Source organism: Eptatretus burgeri, chromosome 10, assembly GCF_056783735.1.
Source record: "Eptatretus burgeri isolate ZD-2024b chromosome 10, Ebu_testis_v1, whole genome shotgun sequence".
Lineage (NCBI taxonomy): Eukaryota > Metazoa > Chordata > Myxini > Myxiniformes > Myxinidae > Eptatretus > Eptatretus burgeri.
In genome coordinates this window covers 77,347,570-77,373,328 of record NC_140970.1, presented here as the reverse complement: position 1 = coordinate 77,373,328, position 25,759 = coordinate 77,347,570, and the positions used below count along the sequence as shown (strand labels likewise).

The 25,759-nt window shown below is 42.4% G+C and overlaps 2 protein-coding genes across 4 annotated transcripts in view; both read right to left on the bottom strand.

The window, feature by feature from the left end:
- The window catches only part of LOC147018910 (uncharacterized), a 295,213-nt gene extending 276,723 nt beyond the window's left edge, over positions 1-18,490 (bottom strand). For all 3 annotated transcript variants that reach the window (XR_015062581.1, XR_015062580.1, XM_085899020.1), the window contains exon 1: positions 18,251-18,490. Coding sequence is in view for 1 of the 3 variants with exons in the window: in XM_085899020.1 (XP_085755146.1) it covers positions 18,251-18,421 (171 nt within the window). In the remaining 2 variants the exon portion in view is untranslated. The remainder of the gene's footprint in view (positions 1-18,250) is intronic.
- A 5,070-nt stretch (positions 18,491-23,560) lies between these two features.
- LOC147018909 (uncharacterized) overlaps positions 23,561-25,759 on the bottom strand; it is a 44,345-nt gene continuing 42,146 nt past the window's right edge. The window contains exons 2-3 of the mRNA XM_085899024.1: positions 24,799-24,919; positions 23,561-24,690 (exon numbers count right to left, since the gene is read on the bottom strand). Of these exons, the coding sequence (XP_085755150.1) occupies positions 24,535-24,690; positions 24,799-24,919 (277 nt within the window). The 3' untranslated portion in view covers positions 23,561-24,534. The remainder of the gene's footprint in view (positions 24,691-24,798; positions 24,920-25,759) is intronic.

Sequence of the window (25,759 nt, the reverse complement as noted above, 5' to 3'; positions counted from 1 at the left end):
TGTCAGTTTCTCCAACTCACTTTAATCTTGGCTGCCTGTCTTTTAAGCCCTTGTACAAAAAAGCCAGAATAATAGGCAAATGCAAGCAAACAAATTGCTCTGACAATCCAAATGAGCGAGGTCCAAGTGCAACAAGCGTTCTTGGCATTCAAAAGGTCAGCGAGTTTCTCCGAAGTATCAATTCATTTATTTGTGCTCACTCTATATGACTTGGTGGAAAATTTTGAAGTAATTCCCAGATGTGTGCTGTATTCTACACCCGAGCTCACAAAGAGTAGATGAGACAAAGCCAAATTCATGAACTCAGCTCGGCTTTCATTCAAAATTCTGAAGTCCTCACATTATTTGTCCCATTCCTGCTATTCAAACAATGTTGACATTCAACATGAGTAAGAGAACTTCCTGGTTGGTAACAAAACAGTAGCAAAACATTTATCACTCATCCTGCTGCGTCGCACTGACCCTCATATTTTCCATTGAATTGGCAGATCCTCTGTTTTCTCTTCCATTGAGATCCTTTACTACTGGTTAACGATAATTTACCTGGAAGTTAAAACATCAACACTATTTCATGAAAAAAAATTATTTAAAGAATGATCCATAAAACTACATGCGGTTTAGTTTTCTTCAAATTATAAGGAAATAATGGAATCATCAAACATTTATAGCAGACGACGTAAGATAACAATGATTTACAACGAAGGTCAAGATCAAGTGATCTATGGTTAATTGAATGCACTATCATGGATAAGATCATATTTGGTCCAATTTGATTAACCATTACCTTCACTAAGCTAAATCTGATTTATGATCAACGCACTGGCATAGCATTCCTTTGGGCTTCTGCACTTCACTATCAGAACAAATTAGACTTACTGGGACTATATTTGAGGCCCTGAGTCCACCATGCCTATCCCATATTCACAGCAAAATTGAGTTGAAAAAGTAAAGTGCATGAAAGTAAACATTCACGATTGATGCACCTCTGGTATTAACGGCGGTTATCAACAACACGTTTGATGATGAGACCTATGCTTGTCCCATCGGAGTTGAATGGGATTCTAAAAGGATTCCCATGGGAGGGAAATAATTCTGAACTTTGAACCCATTTGTCTCAGAACTTTTATCATGTTGGATCGACCAGTTTACTTCTGAGCAGCTCATTTCAAAGCTTAATGCTTCCAAAGCGAGATGCCATTTGAGTATCATCAGTCAGGCCATCCTTTCTTCATGGTGCATCGCTTCCTATTGTAGGCTGGGGACCCCACATTGGTCGAGTCCAAATCCTTGGAATTGAAAGCATATGTGCAAGGCTTGCTGTTCATTCACCCTCTAAAGTTTGGTGATATTTATGTTTTCAACTGTTTGCTGTTCAGGGTCCTAAAGCTGAAGCAATATCTGTCCATCCTCCAGCTCCTCCGAGATGAATAGGCTTGTTGACCATTGGCTCTCTTGTCCACTTAGCTCAACTCAAATTATTCTTCTCTCACTTGGGGAAAAAGAGAACGCCACACATCAGGTGTCCCCAGCTGTTTTATTACACTTCTCACCATGTGCTTCACCTACCCCCTACGATGATGCATTTCTACACTTTCTTTCCTTTCTAACCCACTATATATCTCCTCACCATTCGTTTTATTTTCTAAACACCACCTTTCTTCCTCCTCTTTTACTTTACACATATATCTGCAGCTGTTTCTCCTGTCTAAATTTCACTGCTTTATATTCGGCTGTAGCTGCTTCCACCCCCCTCCACCCAATCTACCCAACTCATCCACAAATTGTCCTGTACACCTTGTTTTTCTTCTTCTTCTTCAATATACAGGAAATTGCAAAGTTTTTTTTTTTTCCAAATTCATTCATGATTGTAAGCCCAGAAATATCTGTTCATTGCGGCTTGTGTCGAAGATTGAAAGTGTGACACTACGTAGATATTAATGTGAAGATGGCTCTATTACTAATAGTAGAAAGCCAGTCGACGACTGGGCATCTTTGGCACACATGAACTCTTATTGATCAACAAGGCCTTCATTAGCCTGGTCTTGGCTTAGCGGTTAAGCATGAGTCACATTTGCTCTACGGCTAGGATACAGCGGCCGTACCCCCCACCCCCCCCCCCCCCCCGCGAATTGACAGAAACGTGCGGCAGCCGCAGAGTTTCTGAGGTGGCCTCAGGGTGGCCCTATGCCGTATGGCTATCTTTTACAGGCCGTAGGGGTCTCCGTGGAATTAAAGCGCGGAGTTATAACTTTTTTCATTTCTAGGTTGGCCGTAGCAATAATGTAGATGTGTTCCACATCGACCGTACGTAGGGCGTACAGTGGGCTTGCGTTATTTGTGCGTTTTCCGTAGGCTCTTATCAATGAAAAACGAATTTTGCCAACCCCCCAAAAATTACGGCAGCCGCACTATTTCCACGTTTGCCTTAGGGCCCCCTGCGGTCACCTTGAGGCTAACTTGCGTCTGCCTTGAAAATTCTATGGCCGCCGCAGGGACGCCCTAAGGTCACCGTGCAACATGAAATCAATGACCGTATGGCACCCCCACGTTTTGGGTCTCCACAATTTCTAAATACCCCGTGCGGCTACCCAAAAAATAAAAACATATGTGACTGTTACATTGTGTGACCGTGGAAATACTGCAGCCGCCCTATAATTAATTGCTAGTGGCCATAGATTTTGTAGACCCTACGGCCGCCGATCCAAATGTGACTGAAGCATTAGGGTGGCTGGCTTGGGATCTTAGGGTCCTGAGTACGAGCCCCTGTCGTCATTGACTCATCCTGTCATCCTTCTGAGGTCGGCAAAATGAGTACCAGTGTACATGTAATCGGGCATTGCATCAGCAGCATAGCCACACCCATAGCCAGTCAATGATGCTATCTGCAGCCTTGTGCTGCTTACAAAGGAGGAGGAAGGCCTTCATCTCCAGCTTGATGGAGTTCTGATCCCCCCTCTGGGCAGCTGCCCCTGCCTCACACCTCAACTTCTCATCACGGTCGAGGCACGTCACGGCAGTGATTGCGAATCACCCTTTTGCATGAGCCCGACCCTTTTTCCGAATGATCGGGTTCTTTTTACTCCTACCACAAAATCGAAGAGCGGCTCGAGAACCTGTCAAAGGAGACACCCGGTTTGAATCTCGCAGTTTAAAATCACATTTAAAAATCACTGACAAAACTCATGGCGCTCTGTGCGGTTATACAGCACTCGGCACAGTTTATATATAGCACTGTTCACACAAAACCATCACGGTGACTCCAGATCCTGACAAAGAGGGCACCTGGTTCGAATCTCACACATTCAAATTCGCATTTCACACTCACGACGCTGGGTGCTGTTTGCAACCGTGTGGCGCTGCTCAGAAGGAACGACCAACGTGGCTGCTTGGATGAGGTTGCATGGACAGATGACATATCTATGACGTCATTTGGGGCTATCCCGGACTCTCCGCAGGGACGCAACGAGTCGCTCACGTAGGTATCGGGATCTTGTTCTACGTGCCGGGTCGCTCACATAGGTCTCAGGATCGTACACGTCACTCGTCCTGCACGCTGACAAAGCCTCCACGGGGGCAGTGGAGACTATTACAGCATATCTTGGCTTCATATTTTGCACTCTTGAATTACGGAGTGAGGATGAGAGAGTACAAACATTCCTCGTCGACCACGCCATGACCAATGTTCAGGACTTTTCCGCAGATGAGACAACAACCTCGATCACGTGACACCCCTCGTTGAATGGAGCACCCTCCCATCTTCGTGGCACGTAGCACATTTAGCATCTGTTGTCCTGCCTTTGCCTCTCCTGGTTTACCGGGGAGACAAAGGCAGGTCTAAATGTGGCATCATCCCACACGTAGCAAGCGCTAGCGAGTACATCGTGTGGCAATTTGTCGTGCACGCAAAGTATACGAACCTCAATAAGCACATGCGATCATCCATCATTCATCCTTACAATCACTTCCTTCCATATTCCACACCCATAATTCTATGCGTCACTCAACCCTATCAAATCACACTCACGCCATAACACTCACATCGGTGACTAACCCCTCGCGGCCTCCATGCACACATCCATTAATATTTGTGCAAGTTTCTTCCATTTTGTCCCTGAAGCTGCCAATGTTAACATTGTCATAAATTCCTGTAACCATGTCCCTCAGTAATTAACCATGCCCAAGGCATAATAACCACGCCGCCAGCATAATATCCATGCCCCCATGTGTTTTGGCGTGTCCCTGTGATGTGCGCCCCTTTTCTGGACATCATAGAAAGCAAGGCTTTCAAGATTATTTGAATTTCCGTGTTGAATTGGAGTCCAGTACCTGTCACTTTCCCATCACAGACAGGCCGATGGTCTCTTTGTCTTCTACCACTTCCTTTCTTGTCTTGCACCTTCTGCTCTTTCCGTGTTTTGACCCCCATAGGTTTTTTCAAGTGCGCACATGGTCCATCATAACCTACCTAAATCCAGGTTGTGCATCCATCTTGTTCACCACGTGCATCCTCCCCAACCCATCTTTCCTCCAAGTCTCCCTCTGTTGGTGTCCCCTTCACTCTTTCTCCTGTTCCTTTTGTTCTGTTGCATGCACATCTGTTCAATGTTCTAGGTCTTCCACAAGCCTCGCCTTAGGATAGAAAAAAAACAACCAAAAAGTAGTAGTTTAATGGCAAAATTACTTCCACCTTCTATTATGAGGGTCATTCAAAGAGCAAGTTTGACCAAAGTCTTTCACAAACCATCTCGCCGGGCCTGACGTTCAACTGGCACTGATCCTGGTAGGTATTTGTAATTTGTTCAGGGTCCTGGCAACTCACCTACTCATCGCATATGACGCCATGGGATATTTCATGTCCACCAGCTAATGCTAGCAGACGGGACACCCAGCTTTTATATCAAACTTAAGGCCCGGTCACACCTTGACGTTTTAGTCAACGTATGCCGATTTTTGAATTTTTTTTCTAAAACGCTGGCACACGTTGAATACGTTCTGGGTAAGTTTTGATAACATTGAGAGCATGCTGAAAAACACTGCCATACGTCGTTGTACTTTTTGGTTGTCCTCAAATTTTTTCATGCTTGAAATTTCACGACGTATGCCGGCGTATGACTCACACGTTCCGCTACGCTGGCCACAAGTTGTATGCACGGTCTGCGATCGTTGACAGACGTCAACACATGCTACTTGTAAGTTAATCATAAGTTGAGACACGCCGAGGTAATGTTTAGCGTACCCGAAACTTATTTCTAACCTATGACTAACGTGTTGTTGGCACGTTACGCGATCGTTGCGACACATCGACAGACGTTACTTTAAGTTACTCATAGGCTGAAAGACGTCGGTATAATGGATCGTCCTTGCGTCAGCGTCCACGGCCACGGCCAGGACACTTATTTGCAGCATTCTTCAAACTTTTCTTCGGCATGACGAGGATGTTCACACTTCGATGTCTATCTTGGCTATGATTCCAATTGTCCATCGGCAGTGTCTATTTAAAATAGTCGAGTTTGAGCGTTTTAACACGTTCAGAAGAAATGCTTCAAATTTCAAAACCCCAGCGTCAAAAAAAAAAAGGCGAGTGACAGCAATTTAAATCGTTCATTGTAAACAATGAAAATAGCTGAGTGGTACCGTTTAAAAGTCGTTGAGTGTAAAAAAAAATCGAATTGTTGAGCGCAAGCGTCTACTTTCAATAGTGGGGTTTGAGCGATTTAGCACATTCAATAGAAACGATTAAAATTTCCGAGTGCCAGCGTCAAAAAACAAAGGCGAGTGGCAGCAATTTAAATCGTTCATTGTAAACAATGAAAATAGCTGAGTGGTACCGTTTAAAAGTAGTTGAGTGTAAAAAAAATCCAATTGTTGAGCGTAAGCGTCTACTTTCAATAGTGGAGATGCAGCCATTTAAATCGTTGAGTGGCAGCCTATGAATAGCAAACCCTACGTCACCGGCAAAGATAAACTGCCGCACGATATGAATAAGTTAGGCTATCGTTGGGCATAGTTTGTGAACGCCAGCTTCACGATAATTATTCGTTGGTATATCGTATCTATAAGTAATCAAAGCGCTCTATGCACATTATTAGTTCATTGTGCATTTGTCCAACCCGTTATGAATAGACCTAAATCGTAAAAACAAGCTATAGCTCATTGTTGAAAAAGCCCCATAAAAAATTATCCGCGAAGAACTTCGAACAATGGTGAAAAGATGTCTCCTACCCGTGGACACAAGGATGATCCATCATAACCCACACCCTCCCCCTCACACTCGCCTACTACTAATACTAATACTAATACTGATACTGTTACTGCTGACATGGACAGACTCAAAAAGGACTCGAAAACACTGTTGGGCTCCCCTTTTATGAGCAGCATTTTTATATACCAATTCCCAAAACCGCTGGGAACACGTCTTTATATGGCAGTTGTAAGCTAGAAGCACGTTCATTTATTTTTTTTTGTCGACCGGAAGACGTCATTGGAATACGTCTACATACGTCGATGTGTGTTGGGACTACGTAAAGAATTGGTTCAAAGCACGTCAAACATAAGTTAGAAATAAGTTTCGCGTAAAAAAGACATTACCGCGACGTGTTTCGACTTATGAGTAGCGTTTGTGGACGTGTGTAAAACTTATCCCCATCACATGCGGAACGTGTGTCATACGCCGAGTACGTCCAAAAATTTTGAACATGTTTAAAATTTCTTGACGTACTCTACTTACTACGACGTATGATAGCGTACTTTAGCGTTCTACTCACGTATACCAAACTTACTCATACGGTATTTGACGTGCCCCAACGTTTTAGACACATTTTTCTTAGGTCGGCACACGCTGGCAAGATCGCCAAGGTGTGACCGCGATGTTGACACTTCCATTTCTACGGCAGTTATGATTCGAATCGTTGTGCGTCAGCCTTTTAATAGGCTACGTCACGACATCGTCGGCGATGCGTGCAACGCGCTATGCCTAAGTTAGACTATCGTTGGGCATCGGTTGTGTAGGCCGACAACAGGTTCAGCATTCGTTGGTATAAGTTATCTATAACACAACGAAACGTTCTGTGTCCGTTACCAATTCGTTATACATAAGACCAAGTCGCTATGAATATGTCCGAATCTTTAAAAAAAAAAAACATCAAAAGTTCAACGTAAGCCAGCGTTTTACATACATTTTAATATGTTGCCATCGCTGGCTAAAACGTCAAGGTGTGACCGGGCCTTAAGGACTGGTGCACTTTTCAATTCAACACCATAGCTGTGAAGCAACAATCCGACAGTTGAAAGCGAACCCAAGATGTATAGCTGAAAGGCAAGTGCGCTACCTCTGCACCATCCTTCCGGAGTATTGTGAGGATGGTTATAACAGCAATATTTTCTCAGTTCCTGTCTCCTTCAATTTAAAAAGCATAATCTACAAATTAGTATGCCTTGCTTTGTGCATTGCAAACATTATTTTTTGTATTACCACAAAAAAAATAAACATAAAAAATATATAATGAAAGGCTGAAAAATGGCTTCATATGTGGAGGTACTCCCTTTATCATGAATGGTCATGGAAAGAACACAGAGCAAGGGGATAGAGGGGGCAACTATTCCCACTACTCTCACTCCCCCCTCCCCCAATCTCCCAATCATCATCAACATCTACTGCAGTCAGCTTACCCTACAACTATTATTATAAAATCAACCGAATTACGATTCTCTCCTCCTTCAAAATGAAAAAGTGCTAAATTGAAAACAGGGCATGCTGCTGTTTGAGTCTCAATACATTTGAAAAGCTTTTGATCATTTCAACATCCAGTTAAAGGGTTAGCTGTTGCCTGTAATGATCATTTTGTTTGTCACGGCAATGCTGGAGGCATAATAACATCAACTTTTGAACACTGAACATTTCAAGTCTGCCCGTTGGAAACTCATCTGGAGTTGCATGTCGTCGACATGTCAGAGCTGCGGTGCCCATTAGTGCCTTCATAACTGCGGTTTACCAGCTTGGGTGGCTTGGGATTACGTGATTAAAGTATTTATAAGGCCAAGGCACCTAATCTCCGGGCAAAATGATCTCTGCCAGTGATAGAGTATCCCGTTGGTGGGCGGCTCGTTACTGTAATTAACCTGTCCCACTTAAGTGGGTCATTCATCACTGCAAAGCGGTCATGAGCTGCAACAGCAAAACCTCGCACACGATGTGTCGTCCCCTTAGATAGTTTCGAGTAGATCTGTTGGCATGACATAAATGAGAACCCTGCCAGCCGGAGCAAATCCACCTGCTGTGTGGGTCTCCATACAGTGCTGGGTGACCGGTTGGCATTGTTGAAGCAACGAAAGCGCCTTTCACTTTATAATTACACCCAAGCATTTGCTTTAGTCGAAGACGTTTTGAGTTATAGATATTTCATAATGCTGAACCATCATGCTTTCGTTAACCATGCTCGTGCTTACGGACATATTGCCTCAATTCGATGTCACTTTTATACCTTGCGTGTGTGTCTGTGTGTCTGTGTGAAAATGTAATTCCTTATTATATTTTCCAATTAATTTGCAATTGGTCACTGGCTTTGATACCAACACAATTTTTTATTCTTGTCACTAGCCATCAAGAAACTACATATATCGAGAAAACTGTTTCAAACGGAACACATCGCCGCCATTAGAGCATTTAAATTGCATCAGATGCAGCAATAAATGTGAATCGTTTCTCCCAGTTTGCTGGCTCGATAACAGAAGACACCATTTGCATTTTTGCCTCCCCATCCCTATGCCGTTTCGAATCCCGTGCAGGTACGGGCAACTTGCAAGAACAGTATTTATAATTGGTAAGCCAGGTTGTTGCAGTGTTACCTCTTTGTTCATAACATTTTCATGCCCAGCCCAATGTAACCCAAGGACTTTAAGAGACAACAACAAATAAAAGTGCAGCAATACATTTAGATCCAGTTGGTGAAGGTGGATTACACCCTTCACCCCAAACTTATCACCTCAAAAACTATTAGTCAACAACCTTGGTTTTAACTGATAATCTGATGTCAACATTGTAATTATATTGAGAGTTGCTCAGTTTCTGGAAGTTTAGAATCTAAGTTGTTAAAACTGCTGCCTACAGCAGGATTTCAATAAACAATCTCTGGAATATCATGCCAGGATCCTCAATTACATATATATATATATATATATATATATATATATATATATATATATATATATATATATATATATATATATATATATATATATATATATATATATATATATATATATATATATATATATCCGGGCGTAGCGGCGTGCGCCTGTAATCCGGCTACTCGGAGGATCGCTTGAGGATGGGCACTCTGCACTGGGCTGTGCTATGAGAAGGTGTAGGGCAGCCCGGAATCATGGCGAAACCCAATCCTTATCCTTGTGTCGTAAGAGACCAGGGTTGCATCAGGAAGGGCATCCGGCGTAAAACCTGTGCCAAATCAATATGCGGATCATAACGGATGATCCGCTGTGGCGACCCCTAACGGGAGCAGCCGAAAGAAGAAGAAGATATATATATATATATATATATATATATATATATATATATATATATATATATTATCGGATATGAAGCTCAACAACAATACTAACTAGAACGGCCACTTGGAAGGGTGCGTACCTCTGCCAGGCTGAACAGTTTACGTCTTGTATCCCACTGATAGGCCGGATCTGGATCTGGACGTGAACCAAAATCGAATCAGCTTGTTCTAGTCACCTAAGCAAGTGATCCATCAAGTTTTGTCCAAATCGGTCCAAACTTTTTGAACTATCACGTTATATATTGTTTTTGGCCCCATCTCTCAATGGTGAAGAATCACTTTAAAAATTATCGGATCCAGATCCGGATATTCACGAAAAAAATTGAAGCAATTCGTCCTAGCTACACACCCAACCTGTCCACCAAGTTTCATCCAAATCCGTTCATAACCTTTTGAGATATCCTACTCACTGACAAACAAACAAACAGACAGACAGACAGACAGACAGACAGACAGACAGACAGACAGACAGACAGACAGACAGACGTGAAAACACAACCTCCATCCACCTTTGGTGGCGGAGGTAACAATATATATTAAAAGTGTTCTTTGTATATCAAAGACAGACAATGTCCTGATTGGGTGTCCTGATTATGTGCTGCATTTTCAGATATACTGTATATAGAGAAAAGTAAGTAAAATCGAGATAATAGTTGAGGAAGAAGGAGCATTATGGGTGTGGGAGGAGTGGGGAGAAAATGCGAAGGAAAAGGGACATGTATAGAACATGTCAGAGGAGTAAGGAGAGAGGTGGGGAAGGGGAGGGTGGACAGGAGGAGTAAGAATTTGTACTCTTTTGCATATGGAATATATATATATATATATATATATATATATATATATATATATATATATATATATATATATATATATATATATATATATATATATGTTTTATCATTAAATATATGATGCAATGAAATAGAACGACTTATCACTTTGTTATACAGGTGTCAAATCTCTTGGAAAAACAAAACAGGGGGGGATGGAACAACAGACAAAATGGAACAAAGTGAAATAGTGGGACAATATGGCAATTATATTGAGATGAGCTGTTGGACAACAGTGGCGCACAATGAGAGGGACGGGGGGGGGGGACAATATGACAGCAGTGGGAAAGACAATAGCAAAACTAAAGCAAGGGGAAAAAGTGGGATATCATGGTAAGTCTACATTAAGACTGGCTGTGTGACAACAATGGGGCAATGTGATATTAGCTGAGATGAGCAAAGGGAAAACTTTTGGCCAACAAATAGATGCATCATAACCCAAGGGGAGGAATTTGCAAAAAGGATAGTAGCAAAAAGGTCTCAGTGACAGTAGTAATGCTCAGTGGTGGAAATGGAAGTAACCATGAGGTGATAGTTGGGCAGAAGACTGGAAATCCTATAGAAAAGAACTCAAGATGATGACAGACTCAGGAAGACAGTTCTACAGATGAGAATAAGGGAATTACGACTTGGGGAGGGAAACAAGGAAAGCGTTTCTAGCAGAATGCATGTGACCTAGAGGGACAGGGGTTGGACAGAGAAGTGAGAGGGCAGGTGAAGCAAGACCTGACTGAATACAACTGATAAATTTTTTTTTTTTTTTTAATACTTGAATATATCTCCTTATTTGGAATACATAGTGAAATTTTATTTTGAATACGTCTCATTAATTTAATTTTGGCACCTTGGACAATTGCATCTCATTTGCAGAACACCCACACATTTTAGATTGGTAAGTTAAACGTGTTTTGGCTGTTTGTCAGCTTTCATAACTGCAGATGCCATTCTGCATTATAAAACGTGGAGGAAGGGTTCCAATGCAGACATTAGGCAATAAATACAGTCGGATTGGAGCATTATAAACAATTTCCGCCACATTAGTGTTCAAAATTATTGATCGCTTTTAGCTAAAGGAGGACCACCTCGTTCCTCATGACCATGAGATCCCCACAATCCTTGTGTGCCTTTAAGACTACATTTATATAACTAACTACCAAGATGATCACAATTGTGCTTTTATGAGGGCCATAAGTTTCACTGAACAGAGAGGTAACCGTGTCCAATATTGAATTGGACCAGAACAATAGGACAATGATATTGAATTTTTGCCTTTTGAGAAACTACAGATAACTCGGCATGCACTGCAGTGCCAAGCCGACTAAAAGTGGGGATTTTTTTTCAAGAGTAACATGACATAATCAAGTCATAGGCCTTACAAAAGTATCGTCATTGTCTGGGACTTATAAGGGGTGCAAATGAATGCCACCTTCAGAGTGATATCAATGCAGTCCTTTGGCTCAAGGTGTCAACAAGTCCTTTGGCTCAAGGTGCCAACAGAATGAACAGCAGAAAATCTGGAAATTATGTCACTTGAGATCCATTATTTGTTCCATTGGAGAAGAAGGAAGATATTGCATTGAATGAATCAGGATGGCATCACACAGCGATAGTATATGGAACACACATCATGGATCTCAAATCCGTTGGGTTCGGTGAACAGAAATACTACACACAAGCTTCAATGAACCCCAATAGTGTACCCATTGTTTGAGATTGTAAACCAATCCAAATGGAGGGGATGACTTCTTAAATCCACCTGTAAATGCTAAATTTCGAATGAGATCCAGGATTTATGACTAAGCCTCAGGTTTGCAGAAAATCAAAATGTGATATGATAAAGTACTAAGTTTCAGATATTGAATAAATGAGTTTGAATTGCAGATGAAGCTGAGGATTAAACAAAGGCAGCTGTGATTCCACCATGAATAAAGCAGAGAGTATTTTAAATTACAATCAACTGCTGCCTATTTTGCAATATAAGCACTATATAGGCATTTTCAGTTCTATTTTGTTCTTGTTTATGGCAACTTGGTTGCAGGGTAGCTATCATTTTGTTGAGGCACGACTGTGCTGCTGATGCTGTGCCCCTCTACCAGTTCACTGGTATTCATTTCACCAACCTCGGAAGCATGACAGGCAGAGTCAACCCAACCTGGTGTTAATTCAGCAACCAACGAGGCTAGAACTCAGGACCCTAGGATCCGAAGTCAGCCACCCTATAACCACAAAGCCAACACAAGGCTTGGAATTTTCAGTTATAATTTGTCATCATTAAACTTTTCAATTGTCATACAAGTGAGAAGTTCAGTTAAACAGAAGAAAGATCTCTCCACAAAGCTTGTATCTATAGACTCCCTTCCATAATGGCATGTATAATGGTCAAATAGTTTTTACCCCATGTACAAAGCAAAAAGTGGGTTTAAGCAATTGGTTCACTCTGTCTGTCTGTCTGTCTCCAGACGATCAAGGAACAACTTAATTTCAATTCAACGCTATATTTTGAACATTGTAGAACATGAATCAGAACATGAACCTGTAGTTTAGCAGAACTTTGGCTTTGAATTTGGCAAATTGTACGGAAACTCATCCCGAGCGTGCACGCACAGAGAGGAGTGAGATAATTTTTAGTCTACCTGTCTTTCTGGCAGTCAAACAAAATTGAAAATCAGTCCGAACAGGAAACTTACAATTTTTAGGGAAGTCATAAAGGACATAACAGGTACGAAGAACCAATTTAATGTGTTAAACAAGGTGGTGTAAAAGATGGTGCATCAACAGCAGTAGACTTCCGATTCAGTGTTTTTGTAGTCTTTAAAACCTTTATTTAATTTGAATTTAATTATATACTTGAACACCAAATCGTCTTCTTGCAACTTCCAAAAACCTCCAGCTTTGCAGTATTTGGACAAAATATGACGCCATTGTATGCCATCTAGACCAATCAAATGTGCCGCTCACAGTATTGGCATTGGGGAATAGAGATTGAGACAAAATTGCAGCTCTTAAGAAATACAGATTGTGCTTAGAAAGAGAAAGTAATAGTCTAAAAGAGCATTCCCATGTCCTTTTTCTCAAGATTGTGTGGGATTAGGTGTTGTAGGAACTCTCTCGTTTCAGAAATATATAAATATATATTTATAAACACAAGCCCTGTTGAATGCTTCATTTGCCTCAGAAGCTAAAGCAACAGAATAAAAACACAATCACAAACATTAAGAAAATAATTCTTAAAGATAAAGGACACAATGAATGCAAAGGTGCTGAAAACAAAATAACCAATTAATGGCAAGGATTGAAGGAAGCTGAGATAAAAAGTAAGTCGAAATAGAAAAAGGAAGCCTGAAAACAAGTAAAGACAAGTCTGAAGACGACAATGGTTCATGAGCGGTATTTGATGATGTAGATTGTTTCAGAAGTCAAGGGTGAGACAATGTGATAATTTTTGACCAAGTTATAATTAATTATAGTGGCCTTCAATCAACAGCTGCAAAATGTCGAAAACCCAGTTTCATTCAACAACTTCAAAATTTGACCTTTGCATAACTCTTAAAGGTCATAAAACAATGTTGTGGACATCAAAATAAGGAAACAGGATACGTGCTATAGCTTATTTGAGTTAGTTCGTCGAAGAAGGTCGAAAACCCAGTTTGATTCCCACAAATTTGAAAATTTGACCTTTGTGGCCTTTAAAGGTCAAAGGTCAAGGATTATGACCTTTGATGCAAAACTTCCTCTGGAACATTCCAGGAACAATATAACGTCATATAGGCTATATGGCATTTCGCACGCCACGGATTATCCATACTTTGATGAAATCAGCCTAAAAACAAAATTGAAGGGGGCACCACGGGCAAGGTGTTCGAGATAGAGCAAAATGGTTTCAAGACTTTAGGTGGGGAATGACCTCAAGATTATGCATAAAAATATATGTCATCCTGGCTCTCAAAGTTTGGGCAGTCGTATGATTTTGTCAAAATTCACAATTTTCTAAGTTTTTGACCTTGTGACCTTGACCTTGGGAAGAAAATGAAAAATCGGACAATGACAAGTTTTAGATAATTCATTTTGCTATTCAAATTCCTAAGAACCCATTCCATTCAGTCAATTCCCGAGAAGATAGATTTTTAATCCGACTACCCCCTAAAAATGGCTATTTTTGGGCGTGGCTCCACCCACAATGGGCATAGCACGCGCTCATCCAAAAAAAAACACAACTAGACATTGCTATCGAACACATCACCAAGTTTCATCAAGATCGGATCAAAGTCCACGGAGTTATGCTCTGGAAAGACAGACACACAGACACACAGACAGACACACAGACATAACGAATATAGTGGTCACTCTGGCTGGCGCTCGTGAACCAATAAAAACAAAGGTAGAAAAGAGCAGAAATGAAAAAGGCCAGTAAAGAAAAGCCAATAAATATGCCTTACAACAGTTGCATATCATTAGCATAATGTGCCATGGAGTTTGAAATGGCAGTTTTTATCCGTCTTGCTCATTTTGACCATATATACTGTAGATTCTGCAATCTTATAGTCACTGCATGTGACGATATTTGTTTCAGAAACAACTTCTTGTCCTGTAGGCATTGAGGCTCATGGAAGAGCAGAACAACAGAGGTCAGTGGATCAATAGACAAAATGGGGTAAAGGGAAGTGTGTGAAGGAAATAAAAGGATGCACCACAGCAGAATTGGAGAAAATATAGGATATAGGTCAGAAAATGCTCTCATTGGGTGTAATAAACATCAGCGATAAAAAAGGAAGAGACCATGAAGTGGTGTTGGGAAGCACTCTTGAAATCCTGTGGGGAAGACCTCATGACAACAGAGTCAAGGAGTTTCATAGGAGGAAAAAAATAGGGATAATAAAAAAAGGAGGTGATTATTGTGTTTAGACTTGAGGAAAGAAAGAAGAGGATTTTTGGAAGAATACGTGTCACTTTGAGGGACAGGGACTGGGCAGACAGACAGACAGATGTCATGACCCCGCTTATAAAGATAGATGAGCCTGGGAGGTTGGTTCTGAGTCTGGAAGGTTGGTGGTTCAAACCACGGCCGAATCATAACAAAGACCTTTTTAATGGTACATGCTATTTTCTTGCTTGATGCAAGGCATTTAAAATGATAGAGCATGGACAAAAAATGCTGGAAGGGCAATGGCAAAGATCCCAGAATAATCGTTGTGAAGCAAGACCTTTGGCAACACCAACACTTTACAGAAATTATATAGTACTTAAAAAAAAAAAAAATAATGAATATGTATATATATATATATATATATATATATATATATATATATATATATATATATATATATATATATACATACATACACTTATATATACTGGCGCATGCCTGTTGGTGCGTGGCCGTACGTGCAATAAAAAAAAAAAAAAAAAAAACTTTCAAACCACGAGCCAGAAACGACAACCACACAGGCCACTCCTTCGCTCTCGCGTTTTCGTGCCAACCACACTTCCACACAGAGTTAATTAAAATCCAAATTAAAATCAAGTTTACCTCCCTGTCTTTGCTTGCCATGTAACCGGCACAGCCCGTGACGTCATTGTCAGCTGGCCACACACCGGCCTACGCAGCCACGCCTACGCTGCAACGTGCCATGTCATTGGTTGGTAAATAAATGGCCATAACTTGGTAAGCACTTGTCCGATTAATATCAAACCTTGAAAAGGCACATCCTCAGGTCCCCAGCAATATATCTGGCAAGTTTCAATTAGATCGGACCAGTGGTTGTCGAGAAACAGCGGTCACACATACACACAGAGATTGCTGGAATTATATATATATATATATATAGATAGATAGATAGATAGATAGATAGATAGATAGAGAGAGAGAGAGAGAGAGAGAGAGAGAGAGAGAGAGAGAGAGAGAGAGAGAGAGAGAGAGAGAGAGAGAGACACAGAGAGAGACAGAGACAGAGAGAGAGAGAGAGAGAGAGAGAGAGAGAGAGAGAGAGAGAGAGAGAGAGAGAGAGAGAGAGAGAGAGAGAGAGAGAGAGAGAGAGAGAGAGAGAGAGAGAGAGAGAGAGAGAGAGAGAGAGAGAGAGAGAGAGAGAGAGAGACAGAGAGAGAGAGAGAGAGAGAGAGAGAGAGAGAGAGAGAGAGAGAGAGAGAGAGAGAGAGAGAGAGAGAGAGAGAGAGAGAGAGAGAGAGAGAGAGAGAGAGAGAGAGAGAGAGAGAGAGAGAGAGAGAGAGAGAGAGAGAGAGAGAGAGAGAGAGAGAGAGAGAGACAGAGAGAGAGAGAGAGAGAGAGAGAGAGAGAGAGAGAGAGAGAGAGAGAGAGAGAGAGAGAGAGAGAGAGAGAGAGAGAGAGAGAGAGAGAGAGAGAGAGAGAGAGAGAGAGAGAGAGAGAGAGAGAGAGAGAGAGAGAGAGAGAGAGAGAGAGAGAGAGAGAGACAGTAAGAGAGAGAGAGAGAGAGAGAGAGAGAGAGAGAGAGAGAGAGAGAGAGAGAGAAAGTGCACATAAAATGTGCACTTTGTAAAAGTTTCAAATTAAAAGTCCAATTTGCACTTCCACAGACATGATGAGGAAAGCCACACACCATAACAATCATGTGATGATCGGAAAAACCAGATGGCCTTATATAAGAGTTCTTAACAATGTTTACCATTTCATTATTAACATAAAATCTGTCTCGGCGAGCCATCATCAAAACATTTCTTGATGCACAAACCCATGTATACTGACGGATATTACGGTTTTGTACCCGCCACACATCCACCAGTTTAAACTTTTTGACGAGGTGTGCCAAAGGACTTGCACTGGGTGGATGAGGCTCACAAGTGTTCCGATCAAGTTGTGGGTTGAGCGTGCAGTTGCAGTCACCCCCCAGACACAACAACATGGTGAAGTCAATGGTGCTTACAAACTCTGTCAACTTGTACTGAAAGGCACCTCTTTCAGAGTTAGCACTCGGAGAGTAAACATTTGTCATGCAAATCTTTAGGTTACAACTGACAAATTGCACAGACAGTAAGTAACCTTTGCAAATTTCCTTACAAGTTATCTCCGAAGGCTGAAGTCGAGGATGCAACACTATTGCCACACCAGCCTTGGCCTCAACAAGCACACTCAGAAAAAAAGACAACCTTTAAAGATTTTACACCACTCATCCTCAGAAGACTGATTTGCATGCGTCTCCTGTAGCATTAGCACATCAATTTTTTCATTTTGGAAGAGCTGAAATACCTGGAGGCAACGCACACAACTGCGGCCTCGATTGATGTTCAGGGATTCTACTTTTATCTCCATTCTGTTTGTTATTCTTGAAGCTCTTTACCAGCCCGAGTAACACATTTCCTTAACCTTTGGAATTGAGGATCTGACATGTTAACCTGATAAGGATGACGAATCATACTCCTTGCAGTTTTCATGAAATCGTGTAAATTCGGGAAGTAATCTTTGATTTTTACGTCTTTTCCTGAATGTATCATCCAGGAATTTAGTCACATTTTCTTGAGACACTAAGCTTGTGTCGTTTCCCCCTTCATCCTCTTGAGAGCTTAAAGCACTAAAATGTGGGGTCGAAGAGGTTTCATCTGAATCAAGTGCTTCATCTATGGCCTCTCCTATTACTTGTGGAACACTTAATTTTGGCTCAACAGAAAGTTCTGCTCTGTTTACAGACCCCTCCGAATTTGCCTTGTTCATGTCCTTCCCCTCTACAACGCTTACATCATCATCTGTGAGGGAGGGGTTGACATTTAACTCACAGTTATTTTCCCCTTTATTTATTTCTCCATCACTGTCAGACATAACTGTTAACTCGTCTGAACAAGTTTGGCTAACAGGACAAACACTTAAAACATCCTGAGATACCTCACCGTTCTCTGTGTCCCGCTCGGAGTCGGCCATTGGAGCAAGCGAAGTCTCCACATCCGCACACGACTCCAGCACCACCAAGGGGTTTCCAATGTGAGACGTCCCTTGGAGGTCCACCGAGCCTGACACGATCTGGACCTTATTCTGCTCCTAAGCATCAAAGGCATCAACATTTGACCGTTTTTGGCCTTTTTTTCCCGGTATTCGTAACAGATACCTCCATATCGTCCACACTGTCCTCAGTCCTGTACAGTGGATGGTAAAGAAGAGGAAGCAACCACTTTCACTTCCTCGTTTGGTGGGGGTGGATTGATTACGTCACGATTACACACCCTCTCTCCAGCCGGTCGGGGTGGACGAGTCCAATTCGTCGAACACCTCAGCCGGTGGGGGTGAGGCTTGGCTCCCGATTCACCTTCTCCCCATCAGTTTGTGGTGAGGAAGAATCGTTCCTCACCGAACCTTCACTTTTTTGCTGTGTAACCGCATTGGGACAAACACTCTTCACGTGCCCGTAAGCTCCACACCCAACACACGTCATGACCTCTGAGGAGGCAAACATTTTATATTCAAACCCGTCGGTTTTTACCCTGAGTACAACATTCAGCGTTTTACCATTTTCAGGTTGTATCATATAAACCCCTCTAAGGACATGATGTGGTTAAATATATCACTAACATGACGCATCGGCACCATTGAGATTCTCGACACCACCTTACCGAACTTGTTTAACTGGTTACACAAGTCCTGATTCCTTATAAATGGTGGGATATTATTAATGTTAACTTTAACTGCTGGGGCCTGTAAAGCGAACACAGAGAGGTAAGTGTTCAGTTTGATGAACAGGCCATGCTCAATCACCGTGGCGACCACGTGTTCCTCCGACACAAACACCACAAACTTCTTATTCATGTGAGAAGCAGCACGAATATTATGTAACCCGACGATGTTACCGATTGCGGAAAGCACATCGTTAAGTTCCACCTCACTGGGAGGGAAGCAAAAAACAGCGTGTTTACGAGTTAGTGACTCGAACATCTCGACACGGAAACGTTCACCCGCCATTCTAACTCAAGAAAACAAGTTAGTAAACTTTATCGAGAGAAAATAAGGCGTTTTCACAAACACCAATAAATCAACGATTAAAGTTGAGAATTAACAAAGAACAAGGTCGCAGTGAACGAGAAACCCCCCCCCCCCCCCAGGCGGCCATGACAGGCCTTCGGCCTACGATTTTCTCGCCACGAGACCGTGGTCTCTCTCTCTCTCTCTCTCTCTCTCTCTCTCTCTCTCTCTCTCTCTCTCTCTCTCTCTCTCTCTCTCTCTCTCTCTCTCTCTCTCTCTCTCTCTCTGTCTCTGTCTCTGTCTCTGTCTCTGTCTCTGTCTCTGTCTCTGTCTCTGTCTCTGTCTCTGTCTCTGTCTCTCTCTTTCTCCAGACAGGAAGGAAAAAAACACGGGAAAAGTTCACAAGTAGAAAACGAACACATGGGGAAAGTGGAAACACCAAACAGCATGGCAGAGGAGGGGTACTCACATGGGGGGGCGGGGGGGGGGGAGAGAGAGAGAGAGAGAAAAAGAGAAAGAGAAAGAGAGAGAGAGAGATTTCATAGGCAGGCCGATTCATCAACGTTTGCCATCCTTTGGATGGATGTAAAACTCCACATGTCTCTTCTGCCAGCATTAATACAGGATTGAAGGAAATTGGGTACATTCAAACAGGAGGTTCAGACAGGTTCAAACAACATGCACCATTTTAAAAGAGATTATAGCATGAGTTTCCCTTGAGGGATGAGACTCATCCTGTGACTGCCACCCTATGTACCCACTATAATGGAATTGGTGCCAATACAGTGGGCTATGTTGAATTCTTTCCAACACTGCCCGATGGTGAGCTCTGGGTCGGATTCTCTCGCATTCAAAATGCGGAGGAAGGTGTGGCGGGTATAGTATGTTTTGAAAGTGGAGATTACCCCTTGGTCGAGTGGCTGGATCCCAGGTGGAGAGGTGGTATTGGGTGGCAGAAAGATAACCTTGATGTTCAGGCGAAGCACCTTGAGGTCCCCGGAGTGGCCAGGAGCATTATTAATGAGCAGGAAACCTTGAATGCAAGGGGGTTTTTTTTTGTTTGTTTTTCCACAGGTACTCCACCTGAGGGACGAAACAGTTATGGAACCAGTCCATGAAGATTGCTGCCATTACCCATGCCTTCCTGTTGGCCCTCTAAAACATTGCCAGCATGCTTGTTCTTCCCCTTGAGAGCAGGCGCGTTCAGGGAAAGGTACAGCATCATGGGCTTCATCATAGTTCCCTTTTGTGTTTGTGCAGAGGAGAAGAGATAGCTGGTACTTTGCGGCCTTGAACCCTGATGCTGTCCTCTCACGCTTAGAGATGAAAGTTTGCGTTGGCATATTTTTCCGAAATAGGCTGGTCTAGCCACATGAAGCACCTGCTCTGGCAGATACCCCTCCTCCTTGATGAGATGCGCAAGTTGAGCAGGGAATGTTTTGGCTGCCTCATGATCTGCCGAGGCACGCTCGCCTGACAGTTTGATCTTGCAAAGACCGTTCCGCTTCTTAAAGTGGTCAAACAATCCACTGCTCACTCGGAATGGACTGGGGCCGCTCGTACCCACATCACTCAGTGCATCACTCATAGCCGCACCTGCATTACTCGTGCTAGCGCCATCCATGCCAGCCATATACACATACATATATATCGCCTTTGCGCGAATGAGAGGTCCACTTAGAGGCATGTTCTTTTGCGAGTTGTCCTCTATCTATACGTCGAGAACCTTCTCCATCCTTTCCATGTGGGCATTCCGAACCTGGGTGACCACTTTGATGCTCAGTACAGCGCTCGCTGCAACACTGTCTCAGATTGCCTTCTCGTTCTTCCGTATGTAGTGAGTGATGGAATTGTTTGCTCCATACAGTCTGCCCACAGAGAACGCATTCCCTCCTTTTGAAAGCCGGTCCAGCAGCTCAACTTTGTCACTTAGGCTCATCACTTTCTTCTGCCATTTGGCTTGGCAGTCAACCCGTCTCTGGCACTGGTCATGAGCTTGGGAGCTACGTTTGATCAATGAGCAGAGCGAGAGGCAAAACACAGGTCAAGGCAGCAGGACGGGCAGAATGGCTGATACCCAGGACATGCTGTACATAAGTAGTTATGCAGGAATTGTGGGGAGATGCAGGAGGGTGAATAGTCTGCGTATTGTTTGTGGGGGATGTTGGAGAGTAAAAACATCTTCTGCAGCTGGTGGTAATTGCAGTGATGCGTTATAATTGTGTAACTCTCCAGTGATGACATCTTCAGCAGCTGGTAAAGATGTGGTGAGGTGTTTTAATTGTGCAACTTGTGGGTGATGACGTCTTATGCAGGTGGTAATAGATGCGGTGAAGCATTTTTAATGTATAGCTCATAGGTGATGATGTCTATAGCAGCTGGTAAGAGATACGGTGAAGTGTTTTAATTGTGTGACTCATGAAGGATGACACATTACACAGCTGGTGGTAGATGCAGTGGAGCATCTTTATTGCGTGAATGGTGGGACATGCCGTGCAGTTCGGTTTATAGCACAAATGGTGGGGCATGCCACACAGCTATGTTTATAGAACTAATGATGGGACAGGCCGTGCAGCTCACTTTATAGCCCGAATGGTGGGACATGCCGGGCAGCTAGGTTTATAGTGTGAATGGTGGGCCATGCCACGCAGCTCACTTATAATGCATGAAAAAAAATTATATGCGTCTGCAAATTTTTTTAAATGCAAAGCAAAGGGCCGTGAATGTTAAAGCAGGTCGCATTTTATCAACTGCAAATAAAGTAAACCCTCAAATATCACGGGTCCTAATATCACAGGTTTGTACCAATCACGGGAAACCTATTGCATTCTGATTTAGTTATCATGGTCTTTCATTTTGTCCACTCACGGTTTTTGAGCAAAGATGAGTCATTATTTGCGTGTGGAGGATTACTTCCCATTACGAGCCTTTTCTTCTTTTTCATGAACTGTTAAACAAGATTTAGTAGACAAACAACAGTTAATAATGGCACCGAAACTGGATCCACATGTACGATACGCTACATGTGTATGGCAGATTGGCTGCCAGGTAGCTATCATTTCTTGGAAGCGTGGCTGTGCCACTGATGCTGTGCTCGTACCCATTTCACCAACCTCAGAAAGATGACAGGCTGAGTCAACCCTCCTGGTGTTAATTCAGCAGCCAAAGGGGCTCTAACTCAGGACCTTAAGATCCCAAGTCAGCTACCCGAACCATTAAAGAGCAGGTTTTGGGTCGATGATGACTTCGCGTGATTCGAAGGTTGTAAGCACGTTAATAATCGTTGGGCAATTATTTTCTTACATTTGAAACTCAAAATATGCTAAAATTAACTTTTAAGTCAAAACTTTTGTCAGTGATCGAAAAACAGTCCGGAAGTTACCGAAGATGCTATGACGTCACGTTCTCCGAAAACTTTGTGAACATTCGGAAACAGCGTGTGAACAATGGTGAGATGCGAATCAGAGAGTGATTTCAGCGGCGATGAAACTGAGTGTTTTCATTCCGATATTGCCGAGGACGAGTCGGAGGATGATGGGAATTTATACTATGGAGTTTCTGGCCCTGAGCCATATAAATTTGAGCCACTTGCAAGTGCAAGAAAACGGCCTATTTCGTGTACAAGTTGCAGGACTGACTGTCCGACAGTTCACACTGACAGACTCCACCAGACAGATTGGTTTGTAGATTTTCATTTTCTTGTTCGATGCATAAAATAATGTAAAGTTTGATTCGTCTGACTTGATATAATAATTTTTAACCCTCTAGTCACTCATGAGTCAGAAATGGAATGAATCAATAATGGACCCAAATATATTACACACCGTAGCCTTGGCGTTGAAGTCTTTCTGACAGCTGAGCTTGACCCCAGCAAAAGTGAACAGTGAGAACAAACCCAAACTTTCAAGAGACTGTTGTGGCATATAAATACCAAAACATGTTTAGCCTCATTGGGAAATATTCTACCAAATGTAGAAAAAAAAAGTGGAAAATTAATCAATTTTTTACAATTGAAATGAAATATCCCAATTTGCTGATGCTGTTAAAAAAGTAATTTAATCAACAATAAGTTGATTTGTTGAGAAATTTTTTTCATGCTTTTGTTTTTCAGAAAGTTTATTTATGTGTTTTTCCATGTACTCTTTAAGAATACATTTCAAAGTTTATCTCACTTAAACTCAACAATTGATTATGTGACAGAGCAGTATCTGGAGAACTTGTCAACCAATAACTCATAATTCACAGAGTGCTGATCAGATGTGTTTATTTTAACCAGGTGCCAATGTGGACACTGCGACTCGATGCCAACAGGAGAGCAGTGCATCTGTTGCATGGAAATAAAACAGTTCAGATCTAAACTCGATGAACATACGAAACTGCAGAATACAATGATCAAATGCATCACGGAACATCCTGGATTTGATCCTTTCTTCCTAAATATTTATGCTTTACAGTTTTCATTCAATATGTACAAGAAAGCCGGGTACATTCACACTGGACCTCCACACAAGTAAGTATTATGGCGGTTGCCAAAAACCTCTGTGATAACTGTGTCCATTTCCTCTACAAAAATTGTGCATCCTCCCAAGCGATGTGGGGGTCATAAATCCATTATAAACAAAACCTATACATCAAACAGCCATGAGAACATACAGAAATCAAATTATAGCATATCGATCATCTATATCTTGACTGTTTCAGGAAATACAGGTATACAGCATACAGGCAACTAATAAGATGGAGTCATGGCTACATGGGCTTCTACAACAGATTGCCCCTGCCAGCATGTGCTGTGAAGCTCATAAGGAGAACATTTCCAGAGGAGGTCGACACTGATTACACCGACTTCAAGTTGCCTCCTCTCAAATAGTGGAGAACCTGTGGCGTGCTTGTAGCTGGCTGATGGCTGTCTCCCGTGTGGGTCTGTTCTCCATGTACTCTGTGAGTGGAGCAGGTGCTGTGTCTCTCATGCTGCTGATGGAGTCTCGCAACTCTCCTGGACTGTTTGAGTGTCTGTTCACCAGATTTGCCAGGAGTTTGTGTGCATATTCTGCACAATATGGAAATATATGTACGAAGTGGATCACGTCTGTTGTCATTATTTACAGAATACACACACCAAAGACACCATTCCAAATACAAAGTTTACTCATTGCAAGATTTTATTCTCTTGCAATGGATTAATGACTCAGAAATTATACATGTGATTTAAGATTATGTCTCATGTTTTGTGGCGTGGTTTTGGAGTGATGATGGAGCACTGAGTGCTCACAGCACAGTGGCCAGTGTTGGGTGTGCGAGGAGCGTTCTCCTCTGTGTCCTCAACAAGGCTCTCTTTACCCACACCACTCACTGGTCCACATTGATCTCTCACCAACTGCTCAAGAAACATGTGCAAACGATTACACATCAAATATCAGTGCCATCAGAATTGAATTGAAATAAAATTTGCAACATATCAGACTGTCCATGTGTCAGCACTCACCCTGGCACATGTGAGCTTATCCACAGCACGTCGTCGCTTCCTCCCAACCACCTTGTCAGTATGCTGAGGAGAGTTTCCTCGCTTGAGAGGTGACAGTGTGAGAAGATGAAGCAGGAGCCAGCTGAGGAGGAGAAGGCTGAATGGTGGGCACAGCATCACGCTTCAGTCTCACCTGAGCAGTTATTTTGAAACCGAGCTCACTCATTGCGTCGCCTTCGTAATCCGCGGCTGTGAAATGGTCACCACAAATGACAAGTCTATCCAAAGGGTCCTCTTTACCCGTTTTCTTTGGGTGAAAATTCGCCCGTTTTGTTTCGTACAAATCTTATCCACTGCAGGCGAAAGTTTGATTCCTTCGGGAATCAGTGGGAGCGATTACCCGTTTTCCAGCCATTTTCGCAAAACATAACAACACACGTATGAGGCATGATGTACAAATATCAAAATAAATTTGTTCTACAATAATTCAAAATAAAAAAGGACAATATAGACAGTTGCAAGCTCAAAAAAAAGCGAAAGAACGTCCCACTCAACTGGACACTTCTTCAATGAGCGAGTGAGCGTCCGCTTTGTTTTGGAGAACGTGACGTCACCATCCATATATGGGCACGCGGCTGTTTTTTTCAACAGCCTCGAGAAATAACAACTTCGGAGTTAAATTTCATTAATTTTCCCAATAGTTAGGCAACCACAATAGTTTGCATCGAACTATTTAATGCACATATAATCATATTGATAAATTTTCAGAACATGTTTGGTGACCCGCAACCTGCTCTTTAAGTCCACACCAGGCTCGCATGTACGATTACCTCCCATTACGGGCCTTTTGTTGTTTCTCGCGTGCCGTTATTTGTTGTAATCACACCAGCATATGGGAACGAAGTTAAATTTAATAATGAATCGTTATCGAACAGGAAATGACATACAGAGATCCTGTAATTCTAGATCTCCAAGATCTTGT